The sequence below is a fragment of the Pagrus pagrus genome, assembly GCF_965226575.1.
Source record: "Pagrus pagrus genome assembly, chromosome: 9".
Taxonomy (NCBI): domain Eukaryota; kingdom Metazoa; phylum Chordata; class Actinopteri; order Spariformes; family Sparidae; genus Pagrus; species Pagrus pagrus.
This window is the reverse complement of record NC_140193.1, coordinates 28,432,295-28,454,242: the sequence shown is the minus strand read 5'-3', so window position 1 is coordinate 28,454,242 and position 21,948 is coordinate 28,432,295. Positions and strand designations below refer to the sequence as shown.

The following is a 21,948-nucleotide window of genomic DNA, read 5'->3' as shown; positions in this document are numbered from 1 at the left end:
TCTGCAGTGCCTTACATGTTTGTTGTAATGTACGATAATACTGCTTTCACAACTTTAATATAAGGTGTTTATTGACTCTGCTGCACACACCTCTCTCAGAGTTGGATGGCAAAGTTGACAGAGCCTCCTCAGATCTTGGCTGATTAGCTGGGCTTGCTGTTACAGTTATTATCTATGGCTGCAGACGCTAGCTTCAGGTGAAAATGACTAACATGATTAGTAGTCTTTGTGAGGCAGAAGTCACGCTCAGCGTGGGTCTCGTCCAGTTCGTGCTTCTCAGCAACTAAATAAAATCCCACATGTGCCCCGAGATGTCTGTTAAAAAATACTCTGAGAATCTCTGCCTCCCGTTTTAAAGATTCCCTGTGAGCTTTTGGAGAATTGCTTCAGTCTCCTCGGCGCCTGGCGTTGGAGCGCTTACCTGCTTAACCTCGGCCTGTAGGTGGCGTAGCTGCAGTGTTTGCTCCAGCCGAGTGTGCGTGTGTTGGGCATTGAGCTCCACCTCCTGCTGCTTCTCATGGAGGAACTCCAACAGCTCCTGAACCTGAGAGGCCAAGTCCATGTCCTTCTCCCCTGTCAGCTCAATCCCTGCACACACACACACACACACACACACACACACAGTCATGTTTCCATCACTTTTGGGGACATATCATAGATTTATATTTATTTCCTGGAGACTTTTCTGAACCATCACCTTAAAGTTTTACCTTCACCCTAAAATACAATGATACGTTATGGGACTTGTGTTTTGTCCTGATAAGAAAGGTGAGTCCCCACATTGTGAGTGTGTGAACAGATTTATGTTACCACAACTTGAGTAGTACACACACACACACACACGCACACACACACTTGGCACTGTGTACATGCTTTATCTCTGACAAAACGTTGTCCCCTTTAATCAGTTTCATTTGGAGCCCCATACAATAACACTTTTACATCACTCTGTATGTGTGGGTGTATTTCTTAGCTGTGGACAGAGCCAGACAGCTGATTCCACCGTATCTCCAGTCTTAATGCCAAGCTAGGCTGAACATGCTGCAACTCCAGCTGCGTAGGATACCAGTGATAAATCTGGTCAAAGAAATAAACTAATTGTATCCCCAAAATACTGAACTATTCCTTTAATTTTACAATTCAACTCAAAAAAGTCTGCAGCATCAGTTAACAATGAATGCCCTACTATACCAGTGCTTGAGAAAGAGGTTGTGTGTGTGTGTGGTGGGTGAGAGAGATTTATCACTGCGGGGGGCACAGTGACAGCGGCCATGACCTCCACATATACACAAACACACACACACACACACACACAGTAAGAGGATTGTGCTGTGACGATTTTTTAACCTAATTCTCTGCCTGTTCCACACAACATGCTTTTCCTTGGGATCACAGTACCATGACTGCCTAAGCATCTTTACTCCACTGAAGAGCGGCCAGCTGCAAATCCACATGTGAGCCTGCTCAGCCACATTCAGAGGGCAGCAGGGACACACATCATCACATGTGAAGTGTGGGACTATAGGGGAATGCTAATGCATCCTGGAAAGCAATGAAGAGTATGAATGCCCTTTGAAGCCTGCAGCGTACAACACAGAAACTCACTTTACAGCACAAAACAGGAATTCTCTGTCCTTTGTTTCTGTCTTTTGTATTCCTCCCTCTATCTCTTCTCGTCTTGTCAACCTGTGTGAATTTACCTGAAGCCTGGACCTCCATGATGTACTGGTGCAGGTCCTGACCCTGCTGCATCACTTCGTACGTCATGTTGTTCATGGCCACCTTCCTCTCTGCGTGTCTTTTCAGGCGCTGCTCTGCCAGGCCGATGTCCTCTGCGCTGCCAGAGGAGGCGCCGCCTCCCCCGCTGCTGCTGCCGCTGCTGCCTCCCGAGCGGCTGGCATCGCTCAGCTGACGAGACAGATCCTCGTTCCAGGCGTCCAACTCCGCCGTGACCTGCAGGAACATTAGAAAACATGGGATCAGACGATGTCATATGGAGACACAGTTAATAACTAGAGCTGCAAAGATTAGTTGATAAATTCACTAGTTGACTGAAACACAATTAGCATTTCAAACATTTGCTGTCCCGGCTTCTTGAATGTCTGGATTTACAGGTACTCTCTGTCATTTATTACACCAAATGAAGAGTCGTTGGGTTTAAGACTGTTGGCTGGAAAAAAAAGAAGCAATTTGAAGATGTCACTTTGGTCTCTGGGAAATTACATTAGCATTTTCCAAAAATGTGTGGCATTTCTACATGAAATGACTAATCAATTAATCATAAAAATCATCAACAGGTTAATTGATAATGGAAATTATTATTAGTTGCAGCCATACTGACAACACAGCACTCCAAAGCTCAGTGGCTGCTGCATTTTGTTCGTCTTTCTCTTGTCTTTTTTGGTCTACAAAAAAGGTTGTTTTTTTTCTCTTGCAGCAGCACCAGTCCTCTTTCACTTTCACCTCTTTCCATGTTTACAGTCCTGTGCAGAAGAAAGCTCTTTATGGGCAAAAAAAGAAATCTGACAGGCCCATCTTCTTATCAGGACATTGTGAAGTTTCCCAGATGCAGCATTGGTTGTCGTCCACTATAAAACATTACATGGGATAAAACAATCAATTGTCAATCATGATGCCCATTTTTTTCCAGATGGCCTACGTCCCTCAGGTTGAAATCATGTCGTCTGAACCCTGCATAAGTGCTGCAGCACTTTGTGTGTAACAGAAGATGTGAAGCAATGTGAGGCAATGAAACTTCTGATCAGTCTGCCCCTGTCAGTGGTATTTCTTGTTAAGTGTTAAGGCCCTCAGAGAGCAACAGGGGACCTAGAGCAGCACTCTGCTGTACTCCACAGCAGCTCCCAATGAGCTGCCCTCCAAAAGCAGCAAGTGTATCTGTCAGGACAAAACCCACTACCTGTCACGTCCCCGGAACAAACTTGCTCTCTTACCTCGATAGTATACTGCTCAAATATGCGCAGCTGGAGAAAGATGTCCAGCTTGATTTTGCGTTCGTGGAACAGTTCCTCCATCTGGCCCTGAGCCTCGTCCAGCTGCTGCAGCACCCCCTGAATGTGTGCGATGGAACTGCAATGGGGCGTCTTATTGGTCGACATGGCTGCGTCCCTGTGGAAAGAGAGACAGAGGCAGACATTACACCATATTCCCTCACAAGAAGCAGGATATTATTTTCCTGTATCGGTGCCAATATGGTAATTTGTTTCCTTATCTGAGTGGCTGTGTGAATTTGACTTTCTAAAAAACTCTCAGGTATGAAAATACCTGAGCTTCTGTATGAATCCTTCTCTCTCTTTAATAACATTATGAATATTAATATCATTACTGGAGCCTCTGTTTTAATTTCTCTCCCTCTCAAACACCATCATGAATAATAACACAAATGTTCTTATTACCTGAGCTGCTGGATTAATTCCTCTCCCTCTTTAATCACATTGAGCGTTGCCTCCAGTGTGGCCGTCTGCTGCTGTTGAAACTGTTGGATCAGGGTCTGAACCGAATCCACCGAATCACAGCACACGTCGTCCAACAGCTGCTTCTGCAGCTCCTCCATCCACGACCAGAGCTGGACACACAGACAGACACAGGCAGGTTAGTAGATGTGTGATCAATCCATGAGCACAAAATGTTCCTTTTACTGGACCACCTTAGCCCTGCTCCATCTGAAAACACTAGATACAGAAAATAACACTGATAACAACATGACAGACTGCTAATTGTTGTAGTGGTCCTATCGGGACAAAACTTGCAATTACACACTTATCACATTAACATCTGTGTGGTTCATGATTAAACATATAATTCATTTAGGTAAAAACCGTAGGCAGCAGCAGGATATCTGAGAATGTGTTCTCTTTGTGTTTGTGTGTCCCACCTCTTTGGTGTGTGTGTGGAAGGAGACAGACATGTCCAGCAGCAGCTTCCTGTGTTCGACTCGTCGGACAAAGTCCTGGATTCGGACCTCAAGGTGTCTGGCTGCCTTGTAGATCTCCTCAGGGTCGCACTCTCCGGTTTGAGCCAGCTGCTCAGCTGCCTCCAGCAGCTTGTCCGCATTTGTGTATGTGTTCTGAAAGGATCAGGGGGACATCACATATATAAATAATATATATATATACAGTATATTTATATAATATTTGTACTAGTTTAAGCTCATATCATGGCCATTCAAAATACATATTTGTGATTGGCAACAGTTTCTTCTGTTTCACACATCATTACCAGCCATCTTTCAAAAGGGAAACAGATGGTAACTATGGCAAAGTTACAACAAACAAACTTTAAAAAATGTAGAAACATTTCAGCACAGCCTGGTCCTTTCAGTAGTGCTGTGGTATAAGTGTGATAATACACTCCAAGGGGTATTAAAATAGAAAATACTGGGCTTGATAGAGGTAATGCCAAGAATCTTCTTCACCTCTGCCTGGGAGGATTATGTCTTTTAAAAACTGCAAAGAAACCATGTCGTTACATTAGATTTGTTTACATCTCCATCACAATCACACCTGTTCATTTGTGGATTTGTGTGACAGCTCCTGCTTGGAGCTTAATGTCACCAAGACCAAGGAGATGTTTGTGGACTCCAGCTATAATACATGGAGGAACCATTGGAAGGGAATCCAAAACAAGAAGCTTGTCCAGAGCATCATGAACAACTGTCCCTTTGTTCTCTGATTCCACTGCATGATCAGCAAGTGCTTCACCTCAACACTGTCCTACATAAGGCGGTCCAATGGCTGCCCGATGGCAGGCGTCTGCACTGCCCTGCAGTTAGGACTAACTGGTGGAAAGCAGCCTTTTTGCATGAGGCTGTTCACCCACTAAGCTCCAGTTTGCCCTCAGCCCTCATCTCCTCTCCTGCCTGAGATTACCCTCCACACAGACTGGTCTGCCACCAGTCGGCCCTGCCATGCACTTTTAGACTCTTTAATTATTAATCATTATTGCTGAACACTGACCCTTGACTCTACCTCTTGCTACACGGCTATTTGTCATGCATTAGCAGGGTAGAGGCTTTTTGGCACAACTTCACCTGCTTCCAGGGTGCATGGAGAGGACAAGGTCTAAAGAGGTAAAAACTCCGGCAACACTTGTAGTACAGTATAACGATTAACTTTATTATTAGACCAACATGTTTCAGCAAACTACAATGGCACACAGTAGAAAACATACCTCTGCCAAGGCCCAGCAGCCCCCTTACTTTCAATCAACCCTAATCCAATATCAAATAAATCATCTTTAAATCTGCTAGATCCGGATATTTATTTGGATCTGCATCAAATTGTACTCACTCAAAAATCATTGTCACCTAAACACCTGAATTTTTTCCTCAAAATCCATTATTCTCTATGAAATTAACGAAAATGTTGAAAAACGCCCTACATTATCTCACAATGTTAAAAAGAAAGAAAGAAAAAAAACTCTGGCTCTGTCCCTTTATCCAGATCCACACCAACAATAAATGGGGTCTATTCGGGGATAAGACTCATTTTCCATTCAAGTTTCGTCGAACTCTGTTCAGTAGTTTATGTGTAATCCTGCTAAGAAACCAACCAATAAACAGCAGTCCTATTTATCCTGTTAGAGATTAGTGTAAAATGCCATCACGGTTATTGTATGAATTCTTGAGTTATGGCCAAAAATGTGTTTCGTGAGGTCACGACATTGACCTCTGACCTCTGGCCAACAAATTCAAATCAGTTCATCCTTGAGTCCAAGTTGACAAAATGCGAAGGAATTCCATCCAGGTGTTCTTGACATATCGTGTTAACAAGAATGAGATGGACAACCCGAAAACATACAGTAATGTGCACTTACTGTAAATCAGCTGATGGAGCACCTACAAAGGCGGGTTAGGTATGTGTTCATGTGGCTTCAGGCCAGTTGTGGTTGGGTTAAGGGTTAAGTGGTGGCTAACACCATATTTGGTCCATAAACTGGAGAAGAGTAGAAGAAGGTTGTAGAGAACAGAACTTCACTAAAGTTCATGACCACATGACCCCATTGTAGCTGCTCCACTGGCTGATATATGTGTGGATGTGTATGACTGTTCTTAACCTTTGTGTTTTTATCTTCATACCTGCCCTACTTCAGTGTTGTTTTTAATGTGTTTCATGAAGACCCTAATGAAAGCCACAATGTCCCATCAGTCATCATAAACTTTTCTTAAATTCTGCATCATCATCATCATCATATCAGCTTCTACATTATCACCAACAATGACACTTTTTCAGTTGTGGCCATGTTTGACGTCTTGACCTCTGAGACGGTGCTTCTGACCTACTTTAATCAGAGTTACACCTAAACTCCACTGCTAAACAGGGATAACACCAGTCACACACAAACACACACAGTCAGTCGGATCATGTTATATTAAAATATTATATTATATTATACCAGTTTCTGTAAATCAACAGTGTTAGGTTTCCTGTTTCCACCTCTATCTCCCACAAAGAAAGGACTAAATCCTGTCTGAATGTTAAAGCTCTGCATTCATCAGGAGGACAAAATGGATTAGTGTCGGTCTATTCTGGTAAGTATGAGAGATTATGACTGGAATACTTTACTTCAGGAAATTTATTACATCTGAGATGAGATATTTTGGGGTGGATGGAGGTTGGGGGTGTGGTACTACAGTGAGGAATAAGTATTACATTATGATCACAATTATTCAAGAATATGAATTAGGGTATTTGGGTGAAAGCTTACAGTCTGGATATTTCACATGTTAGAGGGATTAGTCTGAAGATAAAGATTATAATTTACATGAGATTATTACGCTTCACTGCACGACTGGTTTGGTTCAGGGTGAGGATTAAAGAAGGGAGATGACAGGAAAGCAGAATCATCCCTGTCACCTGAATATGGAAGCCCAAACCTGACGTTTCAGGAGCAAAATGAATGAACAGATTATCTGCATTTCTCACTTACCTCTTCAGATACAGTAGCAGCTTTACCTTTAAACTAGGGTCAATGTAAAGGTATAAACTGCAGACCCAGAGCAGTTCTAACCTGTAAATGTTTTTTTCTCCCAAGTCAGACTCTACTAGCAGTGCACGTCACGTTTAACTCCAGAGATGACGATTATGACACATATCCCGCCCCGCCCACCCTAAAGCCAATCGTCTGCTTTATGACAGCTGAACTAAGAAACATATCAGCCAATTGTGTTATTGCGCTTGTGCAAGTGCACAGTTGAGATTCATGACAGTTTCAACCAATTTGGCGGCATGAATGAGCAGGATTACCAAGAAAGGTCAGGTAATTCAAAGATTAGACATTCAATTTGCATTTGTTAAAGTGTTCTGGTGGGGTGAACTGACAGCATCGCGTCACGGCACTCTGGACTGAGACGTAAAAGTGCTTTGAACCTTAATTGTGGACAAAGTCACCAAATTAATACTTGTTTTTTTATCAGATGATATTGTACTTGAAGTTTTTATGTCTTGGGGCCTGGTCTTGTTAGCCCAAAATAGCTGCCAGGGGACTTTGCTTAGATGGCTGCCGAGTGGCAACACCTGCCTAAAAGGTCTTTGCTACCACAGCTTGTGCTAGCTCTGTGAATACTACAGACAAACAGCACATTTCACTAACCTTGCTGTACTCCCTCGCCACCATGGCAAACAACCAAAACATTGTCCTTAACATCATACAATACCAAAGCACCTGGTGATGCCATAACACCAGACTTAAACACCCAAGCAAAAAGCAATACGAACAATGCAGTAACTGCCTATCACTATCACAATATTATAACAGCAGCAATCACCACCTAATAACAGTGTAACTGCCTAAGCATTAGCCGGCAGCAGCACGAGCTGTGCCCTACAAACACTTACCAACACAAGAACAACCTAGACTTTTCACTTTCGATGACATTACATTTCCAAACATGCCTGTTTTCCATTCTGTGGAAATCAGTTTACAATGACCGGAATCTAACAGCCTGACCCCAGCTGAGCTTTTCTACGCTTCACTGTTTGTATGCCGGAGGCTGTAAAAGTGTAATGTGAATACATTTACATAATCATTTCAGGTGTGCATCTTGAATGTGCACTAAATTACTTCATGTTATATTGTTGAGTGGAGGGTTTCACCAGCAAAACACAAAAAACTTCATAGAAATGCTGATGAATAGAAGAGAAAGAAAGAAAGAGAGAGAGAGAGTGTGAGCCTAATAATACTGATCCACAGCAGGTTATGAAGGTTAATCCTAATCCAAAGTGTAAACATCAGATTACACTACTACACAGTCTTTATAGGATTAACACTCCTTCTTTTATAGGATTACCTCTTTATTGAAACTCCTCGAACCAAAGCAGTAAATAATTCATCAATGGCCATGGACTGATTAGCACCGGTCTTACTGTTATATGATTTACGACGCCAGTGGCTGTCAAAGACAACATTATGTTTTTTGTCAGGAACTAGAAAGAAGTTAATAATAAATATAATTCACCTAATGACAAGTAAATAAGGTACATTGCTGCGAAAGCCTCTCTAGGAATATAGAGTGTTTGGCTCAGGTGAGCTTGTAAAGTAGGAGAGAAAATGACAGAAAGAAAGAAAGAAAGAAAGAAAGAAAGAAAGAAAGCCCAAAGGAAATAAATGCCTATACAGTGGATGCTAATATGTCTTGACACTATGCAGACAGGCAGGCTGTGTGTGTGTGTGTGTGTGTGTGTGTGTGTGTGTGTGTGTGTGAGTGTGTGTTCAGACTTTTTAAAAGCAGCAGTACAGTAAGGATCTGAACACATGACATTGTTTGAACTTGTTTCTATTTGTTTAGTGTCCAAAGCAATGCTCTGAAACACACTCAACATGTACTTACTTGACTATAAAACTAATCAAATCAGACTGACATCTTCAATAGAGAAGAACATCAAACATTCCACCCATCCACTTCAAAGCCCTTCAGAGCTTCAACTGAATATGAAGATGTTGATGAAGGTTCTCAGTCACCCAGGTCATGAAACATGTTGAACTGGACATGTTTCAGTTCAACATGTTTCGTTGCTTTGTTTTCATCTTTACGAGCCGAACTTCAGTTCCAGTGTTTTTGAAGGACTGAAATTCAGGAATGAATGAGAGCTTCTGCAGATCTTTCAGGAAAGGCTTGTGACCGTATATGGTTATGCAGAGGCATGTCTTCATGCTTCCTGCCACCAGCAGGCATTGTGGTTTTGAAAATTTGGTATTAATCAGGGCAGATTGCTCACAGATGTTTGCAGGGCAAGAGAATAAACGTTTGATAAAAACAAACTACTAACTTCATAATTTTCGTGGTGGGAGTAGACCTTTTCAGAATTCAGACATGGATCTTTCTTGCAGTGTGAAGATATAAACAATGTAATGTAGTATTGACAGTGTTGATTTCTATTGTAAAGTACTGATAATTGTGGCATCACACTGAGTCTGTCATTGGGGCAATGACACTTGTAGTGACAATACTTGGAAGGAACCTCTGTGGAAAGACTCACCTGAGCTACATCTTCAAAGTCGTCGTGTCTTTTCTGCAGGGCTCGGGCTCTGTGAAGGGATTTCCCGACACCGGTGTGTTTGCTGAGGAAAGCCTCGCCATGGTTTTCTATCCAGTCCATCACCTGGATGAGAGAGAACACAACGATCAGCTTCACAGCATCTCCTAACACTCACTCAGGATTATAGGTCACCTGCAGAACCTTCTGTTCCTGGCACTGCACCCTTTGTTCTGACAGTGCACGCACAGATCAGCACTACAAAATGGTCTCAAAGCTCATGAATTAAGAATGGAACAGATGAAACCTTCATGATCTGCGTGGGAAATTTAGGTCAGTGCGGCTGAGGAGAATAGGATGGTGAATATTCTGTACCATTAGACGACTGGAGGGCAGTCTTGATGTGTATTGATGTTCTTGGCAGACGACTGCCAGGCACCATCAATTGCTCTGCTGTTTACTGTATATGATACACTGTTGGTACTTTTTCCACCATTATAATCATTATCTTCATCAAATTAGCAGCTCTTAGTTCTCTGACTGTGGATGGCAATTCGTTTTTTAATAGTGTTTTCTGCCAATGTGGACTTGTAGTTGAAAACCTTTCAAGGACACAGGCGATGCACACTGTACTGAGTCTTTTAACTATACAAAACTGCTTCTCAGTGTGTTTAAACTGGATTTGACTTAGTCACTGTGGGCCAACTTAAGACTGACTATGTACAGTAGGAAAATGTAAATATTCGGTCAGTTCTTGATATAAGTAGATGCTAAATACGAGCCGACTTTCTACCAAGTGGAAAAGGGCTTAGAAATTTGCATGGTGTCAAACAGCAATAGGCTAAGCTAACATATAAAGGGGGATGGCCTTCCATTCCGAAACACCCCCACTCCGAAATCTGACTTTCAAGTTACAATTACTTCCAAATATGGTTAGGGTTAGGGGTTAGGGTCAGGGGTTCCACAATAGCCTTTTCGGAATAGCAGGGTCTTTAGAAAAAATGGGAAACCACGCCATTACGAAGAATGGAAGTCTATTTTCGGAACAGCGGGGTTTCGGAAAGGCGGGGTGTAACCCATATCAAGCAGGTTTATAGCTTAGCTTAGCTTGAAGAAAAGGATGCATTGATATATCATAATGTTAAATTGTTTTACATACAGTAACTTCACAGCTTCTGCCAGTAGAAGGGTTTAGGTTGTGACCAGTGTCAGGCACGTTACTTGAATGTAATCAATTACTCTTTACAAATAACACATTGAATAGTAATCCTATTTTTTTATTAACTTATCCACTCCTACTACTCATACTCCAACCAGGTGATTTCTGAACCCAGGCTTACGACTGGCTAATGTTAGCAAGCCAGCCAAGAAGAGGCAACAACATAGATAAGATGTCTTTGGAGGAGTTACTGGGAGTTATTTGTCCTCTTTTGGCAGAAGCTAACGGCCTCCCCACACCTTTAGCTCTTCTGCCAATTTAACATGTGCTGACCTGCCAAAGTAATGGAGGATTACAGGAATAAGAATTACTAACAAGTGTATTTCTAGTTATGACATTAAAAGCAGTGTTATAGCTCGGGGGCACCAATGACAAGTTGTGAACATGACACTGACATACAGTATAATCAGTTGATATGGTGAATTTGTTTGCAAACAGCTGTTTTTTGACATATCCAGCAGTCAACCTGGTGAATGTCAGTAAATTATTTATTCTATTTTAGCTGTTTTTGATGTCTACCAACTCCTGAAGGATGTATTTCTTCAGCTGCTGCTCCACTATGTTGACCAGCTAGCCACTAACCGTACCTGTCTGCTGTTCCATGCTGAGCAGGTTTTTGGAGCTTTGTCCCTGAAAACAGTGGCCTGATGCGATGAGAGAACCAAAACAGCAGAGTTACCTATCTAAACAGTGAGTTAAAACTCATTATAAAGCTACATAAAGACAAAGGAAACTGCAGATTAATTCATCTCCATGAACAACCCCTGGCACACTCCTTTGTCACATTATCATTCAGTGTATTCATTATAACATATTCAGTTATTGATCACTGCCACTTTAACAAAGAAAATAACTATTTACCACTTAACCTAACATTGTTACTTTTCTCTTTTCTGCAGAAAAAGACCTGCATTATAAAATGTGGTATTACTTTCTGATCCTCTACTGAGTTCAAACAGTCCTTCTTGACAATAACTACTGCTCCAACATCCGATTAACAACAAACTAATGCATTAACAGATCATCTCAAGGCAGTTTTTGGGGCCTTGAAGGAAAAGTGTGTGTGGACGGAGAGTGTTGTAACTCATGACATCAGTGTAGTGTAATCAGTCCAGCTGGAGCCACAGAGAGGTCAGCGGGAGCTCACAACATACGCAGACTGAGGCCTGCTGACTGCAGCTGGACTATCTTGCAGCTTAAACTGCCAAATAAAACTACACACCTAATATGTTCTCTTACAGCCTTTACTTCTGCATCCCTCTCTCTTCCTCTCTGGGGTCACATATATCCTGCAGCATAACAGCTCTGGTTGGAATAGCCCTGTTCTCACTGATTTATTGACTACTGGTATGAGCTTACTCTCTCACTTGCTCCTTTCTCACTTGCTATGTATGTCTCTCATCCTCTGTGTGACTGTGTGTGTCTCTCTCCGGGGTCTCATAGAAGCTGATGCATGACGAGTACGGTTGGCAAAGCTTTGTTTTCAATGAATTTATAACCTACTGATACAATCTCTTCTTCACTCTCTGCCCCCCCCACCTCTGTCTCTCTTTGTCTTCTTGCCTCTCTTAAACACTCTCTCACACTCTCTCCTGGGTCACATATAAATGTTTGCATGGCGCCCGCAGTCAGAGCATTCATTGTTGAATTTGTAGTTTGCCTGAAGCCCTATTTCTCTCTCCCAAGAGCCATTTATTTATACATACAGTACATACATGATGACTTCAGTTACAGCGGACCTGTTTCAAATTAATTTTGTTGTGTGATCCGTTTGTGTGGGTCCAGAATCCAGAAAATGCTGGAGAAAACAGAGAGGCTTGCATGAGAATAAATAAGCTTATCCAGATGAATCATCAGTGCAAAAGATTAATAATGACGCTACAAAAAAAGAGTCTTTGATAGAAAGTTGGGAAAATGCATTTAGGCAAGAAACACCAAATGATCGAGCTTAAAATTCTGTTACGTGTTACTAACAGCAGGCGGGAGCTGAGGATTATGCTGCTGAGAAAAACTGATTTCAAAATCCACAGCAGTGAATCAGGTTTTATATCTGGGTCAATCTTGGGTGTATTCAACAACTATGGCGGATACTTTTTTTTCTGCAACATTTCACACCTCTGAGCCCTGTTAAGACATTAACATGTGTCGTCAGTGAGCATCTGTAGCTTTAGTTTGGGCACTAGTCGGCCCTAATTGGCGGCTTTTCAGCCAACTGAGCGAGAAGAACCAGCGACGGAGAAATGGAAAAGAAAGGGAAAGCCCCTTGAGCCTGTCGCTGTAGTATCCACGACTTCACGCATTTACAACAGCTTCTCCGTTCTGTGGCCTCCGCCTTTCCACTAGTTGTTGTTCCTGATTGGAAGTGGCTCTGTTAGTGAAAGTGGTGTCAAAATGTCAACTGTCGGCTGTAGCCATTATGGTGTATTCAAGCTCAGCTTTTTGGCCGAGTAAGGCAACGAGAGGCAATGCAACAATCAGCCTTCACCGTCGCTAGTTCGTTGATGTGAGTTCAGTGTGTCTGGACCCTCCACACGTGTCTAAATGACTATGTATGATCGGATCTCACTTCCCTGCTGCATATGCAATCATTTCTGTTCGCATAGACCTAGTGTGTTGTTGTTTTAACCAGCGGGAGGCAGCAATACACTTCCTGTGACCAGTCCGCCAGAGATTACAGGACGAAGAAGAAGTCTGCATAAACCTTGGTGCGCGGGCGATCAATCAGCCCAAATAGAAATCAAACGTGTACTTCATACACGGCAGTCCATTTTGCCCGATGTCATGGCTTCTTCTTGTTGTTTCACGCTTTAATATGATGACTGTGGGCAGTGAACAGGTCTCATTGCGTCCTCAATGTGTCTCAGGTGCATTTACACCTGTACTTACAGCTGTCCGCTTGTGATCAGATACCTTAAGATGCACATTAATGCCAGGTGTAACAGGGCCTGACTGGCTCCTTCATCATATTAACAGCAGTCAAGGCTCATGGGTATTTTAATATTTAGAGCTGTCCACTGTGCCAAAATAAGAGACAAAACTTGATCTCTCAGAAATAGTTGGAACTCTAGACTAAGTCTAAAGTCTAAGGACTGCTCCATTCTCCAGGAGAGGAAGTAATCGGAAGTTGAAAGTCGGATTCGGAACAGCGGTGTGTCGGAGTGGGGTGTGTCGGGATGGAGGGGTTTCGCAATGGAGGTGTTTCGGAATGTCAGGCTGTTCCCTTCGATAATGTCTGATTGCACTTTTCACTACACTGTGCAGATTCCACTTCTTCTGCTCCACTATGAGTGCTTTTATTTTCAAATACTTTAAGCACTTTGCTGTTAATGCTTTTGTGTTTTGTAAGTAAGATTTTGAATATTGGACAGAGTACCAGTAACAGAGTACAGCTACCTGCTACTGCTCCTGTACAGTTCCCAGTTCCATTACGACCACTGCTATCCTTACTAATACTGCTACTACAGTTGTACTTCTGGTACTGCTGCAACAACTTCTGCTGCTGCTGCTGTTCATAAAAACAGAGGTATTTAGATCAGACAGTATAATCAACAGTATAGTATTACTGCCACTCCTGTCACTACTTCCAGCACTAGTAGTACTGTACTATAAGAGGGTGAGCACTGAGGTGTGAAGGAGAACATCTAAACTGGCTGACAGATTTAAACAGCTGTGCTACTATTTCTGTCTGAGTTAAGCAGACCAATTAATATGGGTACTGGGTTCTGCGTGGATACCTGAGAATATTTTAGTATGATTTTCATCTAAAACTTGTACTCACAAACACAAATAACTGGGTTTGTGTTTATGGAAGGAAGCTTAATGTGGACATGTGATTTTCATCACAAAATATCAGGTCACATGTTCCAGACAACACATCCATGGACATGCTAAGATGATCATACACTTCTTTTTTAACTATTTCAACAAGTTGTATAATGTATCTCATGTAGAGCTGCAGCAGTAATCAATAAATTGTCAACTGTTGAATTAATCACAAACTATTTTCAGAATCAATAAAGTTCTTCATTCTGCAGGTCTGCAAATGTTATGGTAATTAGGTTTCAATTACCAAGTAATATATTTGAACTTAGCCCCAAATTACCACAATAATTACCTTTAAAATATATTGAAACTCACCCCAACACAATTTAATAATAATATTCTGCTATTGTCCAGTAAGCAATAACTAAACAGCTGGTAATTTCTTTAATTCATTTCCAGGAAACTTCCAACCAGTTTCTGCTTAACTTCTGCTGATCATGACATTTTACTTTCCAACTATTTTGCATCCTCTCAGCAGGCCAGGACACTGAAGTGAGTTGTTGATCAGCAGGAGTTAAGCAGGAACAAGTAGTTTCCTGGAAATGTATTCAAGAAATTATTCATTAACTGATAATTGGAAAATAGCAGAATATCATTTTAAAATCATGTCGGGGTTATTTTCAATACATTTTAGGTTATTATTGTGGTAATTTGAGTGTAATTTCAAACAAATTTCAAAAATGTTGCTTGGTAATTGCTAATTGCAATTAGCAATTGCTAATTGCTTGGTCAAATTACATACTTACTGTGAAATTTTAACCTGTAAAATGAAGAGTTACCTTGATTAGATTGAGTAATTTTTTAAGACAAAATCATCAGTATTCTTCCTTTTACTCCTCTATAACAGAAAACTGAACATCTTTGTGTTTTGGATAAAACAAGACATCTGATGACATCATCTTGAGCTTCGGGAAGCAGTGACCGACATTTTCAACCTTTTTTCTGACATTTTATCTAACAACCTACAAATCGAGAAAATAATCGATGGATTAATCGACAGTGAAAATAGTGCTTGGTTCCAGCCCCAGTCTCATGTATCCATCACTTCATTTGCCTACAGAGTGGAGTGTAACTGCAAGTGTGGAGCTGCATCTCTGCGGTTAGCTGATATTTCCTGGGCTTAGCTGTTTTGGAAATCACAACACTCTGTGTCCTTGTTAATGTACTTTATGTTCATCACTCTGGTTAAAAAACCTCCTCAGACTGTGCACATGTGGCCTTCAGTAATGCCAGCAGTATTTGGTCGTACTTCATTCCTAGTGCATTACTGTCCACCCACAATCACATTAAAGAGAATAAAATAATACAGACTTCCTCCTCCCCCACTGATGACATTTACCCTGCTGGTTAAAAATAACCTTCATAAAATATAGCTGTGATATTAAATTTTGAGCCCCTGAATATCTCCAAAACCCCCTGGAATCTATGCTGACACCTTTCCAAAACCACATCGTCTGCTCGAATGTGAAATATGAGCGGTGGTACCAGCGGAGCAGAGATCCGCTCGGAGCATTTTATCTCAGGAATTTACAGTGTTTAGCTGCGACCAGAAGACAGCGGAGATGGATGAACATGCCTCATCGGTTCTGCTAAGCAAAGTTCGTCACACACACACTTGACTGCTGTCTGTTGACTTGATTACATGCTTATATACAAGATTACATGCTCTGCTGTGGTTTGACAAACTTTTCTGACCTTGTGGGTGTTTAAAGCTCTTATGAACCCGTTTCAGTAAACTCAAAACTGCAATAAAAGCTCAGAATGTTGTTTTTCTCAGTTCCTAAAACTGAGGCCTTTTTGCAGAAAAAAACAGTTTACATCCAATCTCAAAAATATGCATATTCACTCTTCCAATTTATGGACTTGTCTCTTGCTTAGACACTCCTACTGTTTTCATGTCACTTGCTTTCTGTATTCTGTGTACGTGTGTGTGTGTGTGTGTGTGTGTGTGTGTGTGTGTGTGTACCTGCTGGACATCCTGCTGGAACACACACAGCTGCAGTCTCTGGTGCAGTCGGACCTTTCGGTGCTGCCAAATATTCTCGAGGCGCCGCTGATGGTGAAGAACCTCGTGAACCACGTCCAGGATGCAGTGGACCTGTGACGTAACTCAAATGTTAACTAGATAAGTGACATTTTGACTTCGTTTCTAAAATATTTTTTGTAATTTGCTCGCAGAAGAAACCCAGATCCCACAGAGGAATGCAATCCCACTGACCGCTTTGGAGTAATTGGCGGTGGCTGTCAGAGAATCGGAGTTGCCGGGACTCAGAGGCCTCTGGAGGACGTCCAGTAGGGCTTTGCCATCCTGACTCACCTGGAAAAAGACAGGTGCGTAAATGCAGAGATTAGAGAGGCTACACAGAAGACAGACTGAGGGAAGGAGACAAGAAGACAGGCAGACAAAGGAAAAAGGAAAGAAATGAATTTTTAAGCGTTCCCTCTTCTCTCCTCTCCTTGTCTCTCTCTCCTCTCCAAAACAAATATATACTTTCTAAAAAAGCATTCCGCTTCTTACTGCTAATTGCTAAATTATACATGGAAACACACCACTGAAACCTCTGCGTCACACACAAGCAGTGACTGTTTCCTCTGCAAGAAATGGTCCCCGTCTTTTTATACTGCCTTATGTTTCTTTTATGTCGTCTTAATGCCTTTATGACTCATGTACAGCACTCTGAATTGCCTTGTTGTTCTAAGGTGTATACAAATACATTTGTCCTGCCTTGCCTGTGGTAAGTGTTTTTATCAAATAAAAGTGTAATGATCTTTCAACATACTGCTGGAGTGATAGTTATGTCGTGGGCTGGTTCAAACATTCTGCTGTTTCGTGAGTATTTTATTCGATATGTCGTGGGCTCTAATAGTCTGAGCGTCAAATCATGGCGAGATTTAAAGTTTCTAAGGGGGCAGTGCATGGAACTCTAAAATACTTTACAGAACCTGGATCAGTTATATCCAAAAGACGATCAGGCAGAGCAAAAGTGAGCACACCATCAGAAGAACAATACATTGAGCTTAGCTGCCTGAGAGACAGAAAAGTAACCTCAACACAGATACAGAGTTTGCCAAATAAACAACACAAGACTCTGTCCTGACTGTCCTGTAGTGTCTCAGAGGATGAGGAGCAGTTTCTGAACCACTTCTCAGGACAGAAACAAAGACAAACACATTACAGGTCAAACCAGTCGCCTGACTTCAACCCCATTCAACATTTATGGGGGCACACCACAATATTCTGTGACATCAGAAGAAGCTTTGTGGAACACTGTCAGATCATGCTGAGATTACATGAGTCAGCAGGTTTTCCAGGAGTCCATGCAGCTCAAGTGCATGCTGTACCAAAATAAATGGGGGACATGCCAAGTACGAAGATCTTCTGAAATTCATTTCATTTTTTAAACATTCAGCTTTTCACTAGAAATGTGAAGCTGAGATCATGAAAACAGCACGACGTCTGAAACAAAAAGCTCAATAGATGTATCTTCTCTTGTGGTCTCGTGGGACTTTTGGACCCTGCAGTGTGTCTGATGACTAATTAACAAATTGTTCAAGCGCTCCTGCTTTTATTTGGAAAGGAACCGTTCCAGAAATTTTACTGGCTCCTGAGCCAAGACTGGCGCTAACATGAAAACGTTAAGATTTACATAATGAGATGTACAAAAGGAAACTGGATACAAAGTACATGGATTCAAAAACCAAGTAGCCAACTGCCTTGATAAGGAAGTAGAAAACGAAACTGCATGAGGAAGTTAGTTTTTTTTTTTTAATCAGTGATGAAACAAACACTCTGCAGAGATTACAGATACTGTGACTCTCTCGCTTAAAGCAGCCAAGCATTGAGCAGCTTGCCTTTACACACACACACACACACACACACACACACACACACACACACACACACACACACACACACACACACACACACACACACACACACACACACACACACACACACATACACACACATTCCTGCCACAAACATCCACATCGTCGTCCTGTCCGCTTTTAAACATGTCTGTAGTCACATTATTGGACAGAACAGAGAACATGATGCTGTAACTCATTTCCCCGTTTACATTAAACAAGAGGAGGCTCTGCTCACAGCTTTTATTCTGTGTCACCTCGTTATTGGAAACCTGAAAACCTCACGCACTGAAACACACTTTCACCTCATTAAAGGCATGCATCAAGTCAAGAGCACAAGATTAAAAACCCTTGCCAGTCTCGGAGCGTGTCACTTTTTGCAGCGCTCTCACAGGAAACAATGCAGTCATAGTCTGCCAAGCCAAAACGCCTCAGCCGCTCTGCCCAGAGCTTTACGTGTGTGTATATATGGACTTATCTTTTCACAGATAAGTATGAATTGAGCTAACACTGCAACAGCCCGTCTAAAGATAAAATGCCAGACTGCAGCAAAGAGCAACGAAGAGCGGGAGTGTTCCCAGACTTAATGCAGTGGAACAAGGAAGGTTTTCAGACAGCAGATCTGGACGGCGGTGGTGCGGCAGCTGACCAACACCTCACTGTCATCACAGCCACTCACAGCCAGCGTCACTGAGCTGCCAAAGAGCAGCACGAACAGCACCTAAAGGAGAGACCACGTCCCTCCCTGAGGGGTAGACAAGGACTATTTTTTGAACGTTTTCCAACATGCAATTTTTACAAAATCCTACCATTTCAATTAAACTAGGGTGGGCACTCTGACCAACATAATGTCACAATCTACAACACTGATGCTGCAGCCTTCACTGTAGTGAGACATTTGGGTTGGAGTACAATGCTGGCTTAAGCCTTTGTGACCTCACCATAGAGGCTCTAGTATCAGTGTAGTAGATTTCAGTCCTAAGGCCATGTTGGTTTACCTCAGTGTAAGCCTGGGTCACCTGCTCATAAAGGCTCTGGTGGCGGTGGATGGCGAGCTCCAGCTCCTGCATCTCAGACGGTAACCCTCCCTCACTGCAGACTTTACACCAGGCCTCCACCTCCGACAGGAACTGAGGAAGCAACACAGCACACACACAAAGTCTTGTAAGTTGTGTCTTCATATGGTTGTGGAAGAAGGTAAAATGGCTGCCACGAGGTGCTATGGTCCATTATAAATTACCTTGGGACCTTGGTAGAACACCAAATGTTATTTTTAGGCCACAAAATATCAAAAATCAGATAATTTACCAACAGGGTCAATGTGGCTGCAGAGTGAAGACAGCCTTCACTTCCCTCTCTCTAATCGCTCTCATTTTCACACTCTTATTTATTCTGTCTGTAGTCTCGCCATTTTCCCTTCGCTTGTGTCTCTTTCCTCATCATGTGTTTCATCTCTCATCTTTCCTTGTTTCTGCTTTTCATTAGGCTCGTTTTCAGTCTCAGCCAATCCTGCCTCGCCTGCTACAGTCTCTCTCCCTCTCCTCCTGTCTTTCATCTCCTGCTCTCTCAAACGTACACTTGTAGCTAATGTCAAGGGCCCAGCAGGAATCAAACAAGTCCCATCTGTTGCCATGTCAACCGTCCAAGAATCAGCAGTAGAGCAGTTTGATTTATTAAATATAATCAATAATACAATAAAAATAATCTCCCATTTACATTTTACATTCTGGACCCGTGTCTGCTGCAGAGAGATTCCTGGATTAGATGGTCGGTAACCAAGCAGCAGCAGTAGTCTAACAGTAAGTGGAACAGCTTTTCCTCTAATGACAGAGAAGTCCTTACATCAGAGGAGGAGGGGGGATTGACTTTTTTCCAACAAACACGGCCGATTTGTTCTCACTGCTGTCAGTTCAGAAGCCAAGCTCTGCTCACTGATGTCTCTGTGAATCCAAATGTCGAGGTTTTCTTATGATCTCACCTGTTCAGCCTTCTGGTGAAAGACAGACGACATGGCGAGGATGGTGGAGCGCTCATCGAGTGCAGCGGCAAAACTTTTCCAGTCCTGATCCAGCTGACTGGAGATCTGTTTTATCTGTGTGGAGGCGTAGTGACCGGCCTCGGCCAGGCGGCTCGCCACTGACATGATTCTGTTGATATTTACATAGGCATTCTGGGAAGAAAAAGTATTAACAAAACACTTTTGGTAACCAACAAGCTGTCATTTATACAACTGTGCTTATTATTGTTACATTCCATTTTGCATAAAATACAGTTTCCACACTCTCATAGCGGCTCATTTAAAAAAGACTTTAAGGAAATCACATGTTACTGTTCTGTCAAAACTCAACTCTGCTGAGATCGAGGTGAATTCCACTTTAAGAGATGTAGAAGTGTATTTTTCATTATTGCCATGGATTGTGGGTTTTCTCTGCTCCAGTGGTGTTTTGGATACACTTGAATGATTTTATCTCATTAACTTTTGATAAACAAAGGTAAGCTAAGCTAACATGGCGTCAATACATGACTATATTCAGAGTATAGTTCACACTTCTAGGCAGATTAATTGTCATAAAGACTGTCTTTTTAACATGATGGTGTATCTGCTGTCATGCACATTGATCTACAGTGAGCCAACATAAGAATTAAGACTGAAACATTAGCTACCATGGAGTTCATGGCGAAGTGGTTGTGTTGAGTCTGTAGCTCCACAGCATGTTGGTAACTCCGGCCGATCTCTGTGTGGCTCTGCAGGAACACCTCCTTGTTGTGGCTGATCCAGTCAAACATCTGCATACACACCACACAGCAACATTAATAACATTGCTAACTAAGCTCCTTTTACGACAAGGTTCCTGCAATACTGCCCCACTGCATGTCTCACTCGTGATGTCAAGTCACCGCTGCTACTAACTCCGCTGCAACAACCCACCATCAGAGTTAATGTTAGCAATGTACAGTATGTTTCTGCAAACCATGAAAATGTTGAAACTTTACATTTCTTTATGTTTATGTGTATGTTAAATTTTCAATGTTATGCTATGAAAACAATGTGCTTATGCTTTAGTTAGGTTAGGACACAATAAACCACTTGTTAGGGTGAGGAAAATGATCATGTTTTTGCTTATAATACCTGTTTTTATTGTAATGTCAATTAATTAAAAATCTATCATTTAAAATAAGTGATGGCATAAGTACTCCATTCTTCTTTGCAAAACTGCTCAAGCTCTGTCAGGTTGCACAGTGATCAAGCGTGAACAGCCATTTTCAAGTCCAGCCGCAAATTCTCTATTGGATTGAGGTCTGGGCTTTCACTCGGCCACGGTCTTTACACCCTTTCTGTGTAACTTTCGCTGTATGCTTCGGATCATTGTCTTGCTGGAAAATAAATCTTCTTCTAAATTTTAGTTCTCTTGCAGACTGAATCAGGTTCTCCTCCAGGAGTTCACTATATTTGGCTGCATTCATTTTACCCTTTACCTTTACAAGCCTTCCAGGGCCTGCTGCCGAGAAGCATCCCCACAGCATGATGCTGCCACCACCATGCTTCAC

At 42.1% G+C, this 21,948-nt stretch overlaps 1 protein-coding gene across 3 annotated transcripts in view; it reads right to left on the bottom strand.

Moving 5' to 3' along the window:
- The window catches only part of kalrna (kalirin RhoGEF kinase a), a 154,900-nt gene that overhangs the window by 71,940 nt on the left and 61,012 nt on the right, over nucleotides 1-21,948 (bottom strand). For 2 of the 3 annotated variants that reach the window (XM_084362220.1, XM_084362222.1), the window contains exons 9-19: nucleotides 21,064-21,186; nucleotides 20,378-20,569; nucleotides 19,398-19,529; nucleotides 16,751-16,849; nucleotides 16,499-16,630; nucleotides 9,495-9,617; nucleotides 3,893-4,084; nucleotides 3,414-3,583; nucleotides 2,952-3,126; nucleotides 1,701-1,953; nucleotides 422-588 (exon numbers count right to left, since the gene is read on the bottom strand). In XM_084362220.1, coding sequence (XP_084218346.1) covers nucleotides 422-588; nucleotides 1,701-1,953; nucleotides 2,952-3,126; nucleotides 3,414-3,583; nucleotides 3,893-4,084; nucleotides 9,495-9,617; nucleotides 16,499-16,630; nucleotides 16,751-16,849; nucleotides 19,398-19,529; nucleotides 20,378-20,569; nucleotides 21,064-21,186 — 1,758 coding nt within the window. The remainder of the gene's footprint in view (nucleotides 1-421; nucleotides 589-1,700; nucleotides 1,954-2,951; nucleotides 3,127-3,413; nucleotides 3,584-3,892; nucleotides 4,085-9,494; nucleotides 9,618-16,498; nucleotides 16,631-16,750; nucleotides 16,850-19,397; nucleotides 19,530-20,377; nucleotides 20,570-21,063; nucleotides 21,187-21,948) is intronic. The other variant, XM_084362221.1, reaches the window with a different exon arrangement.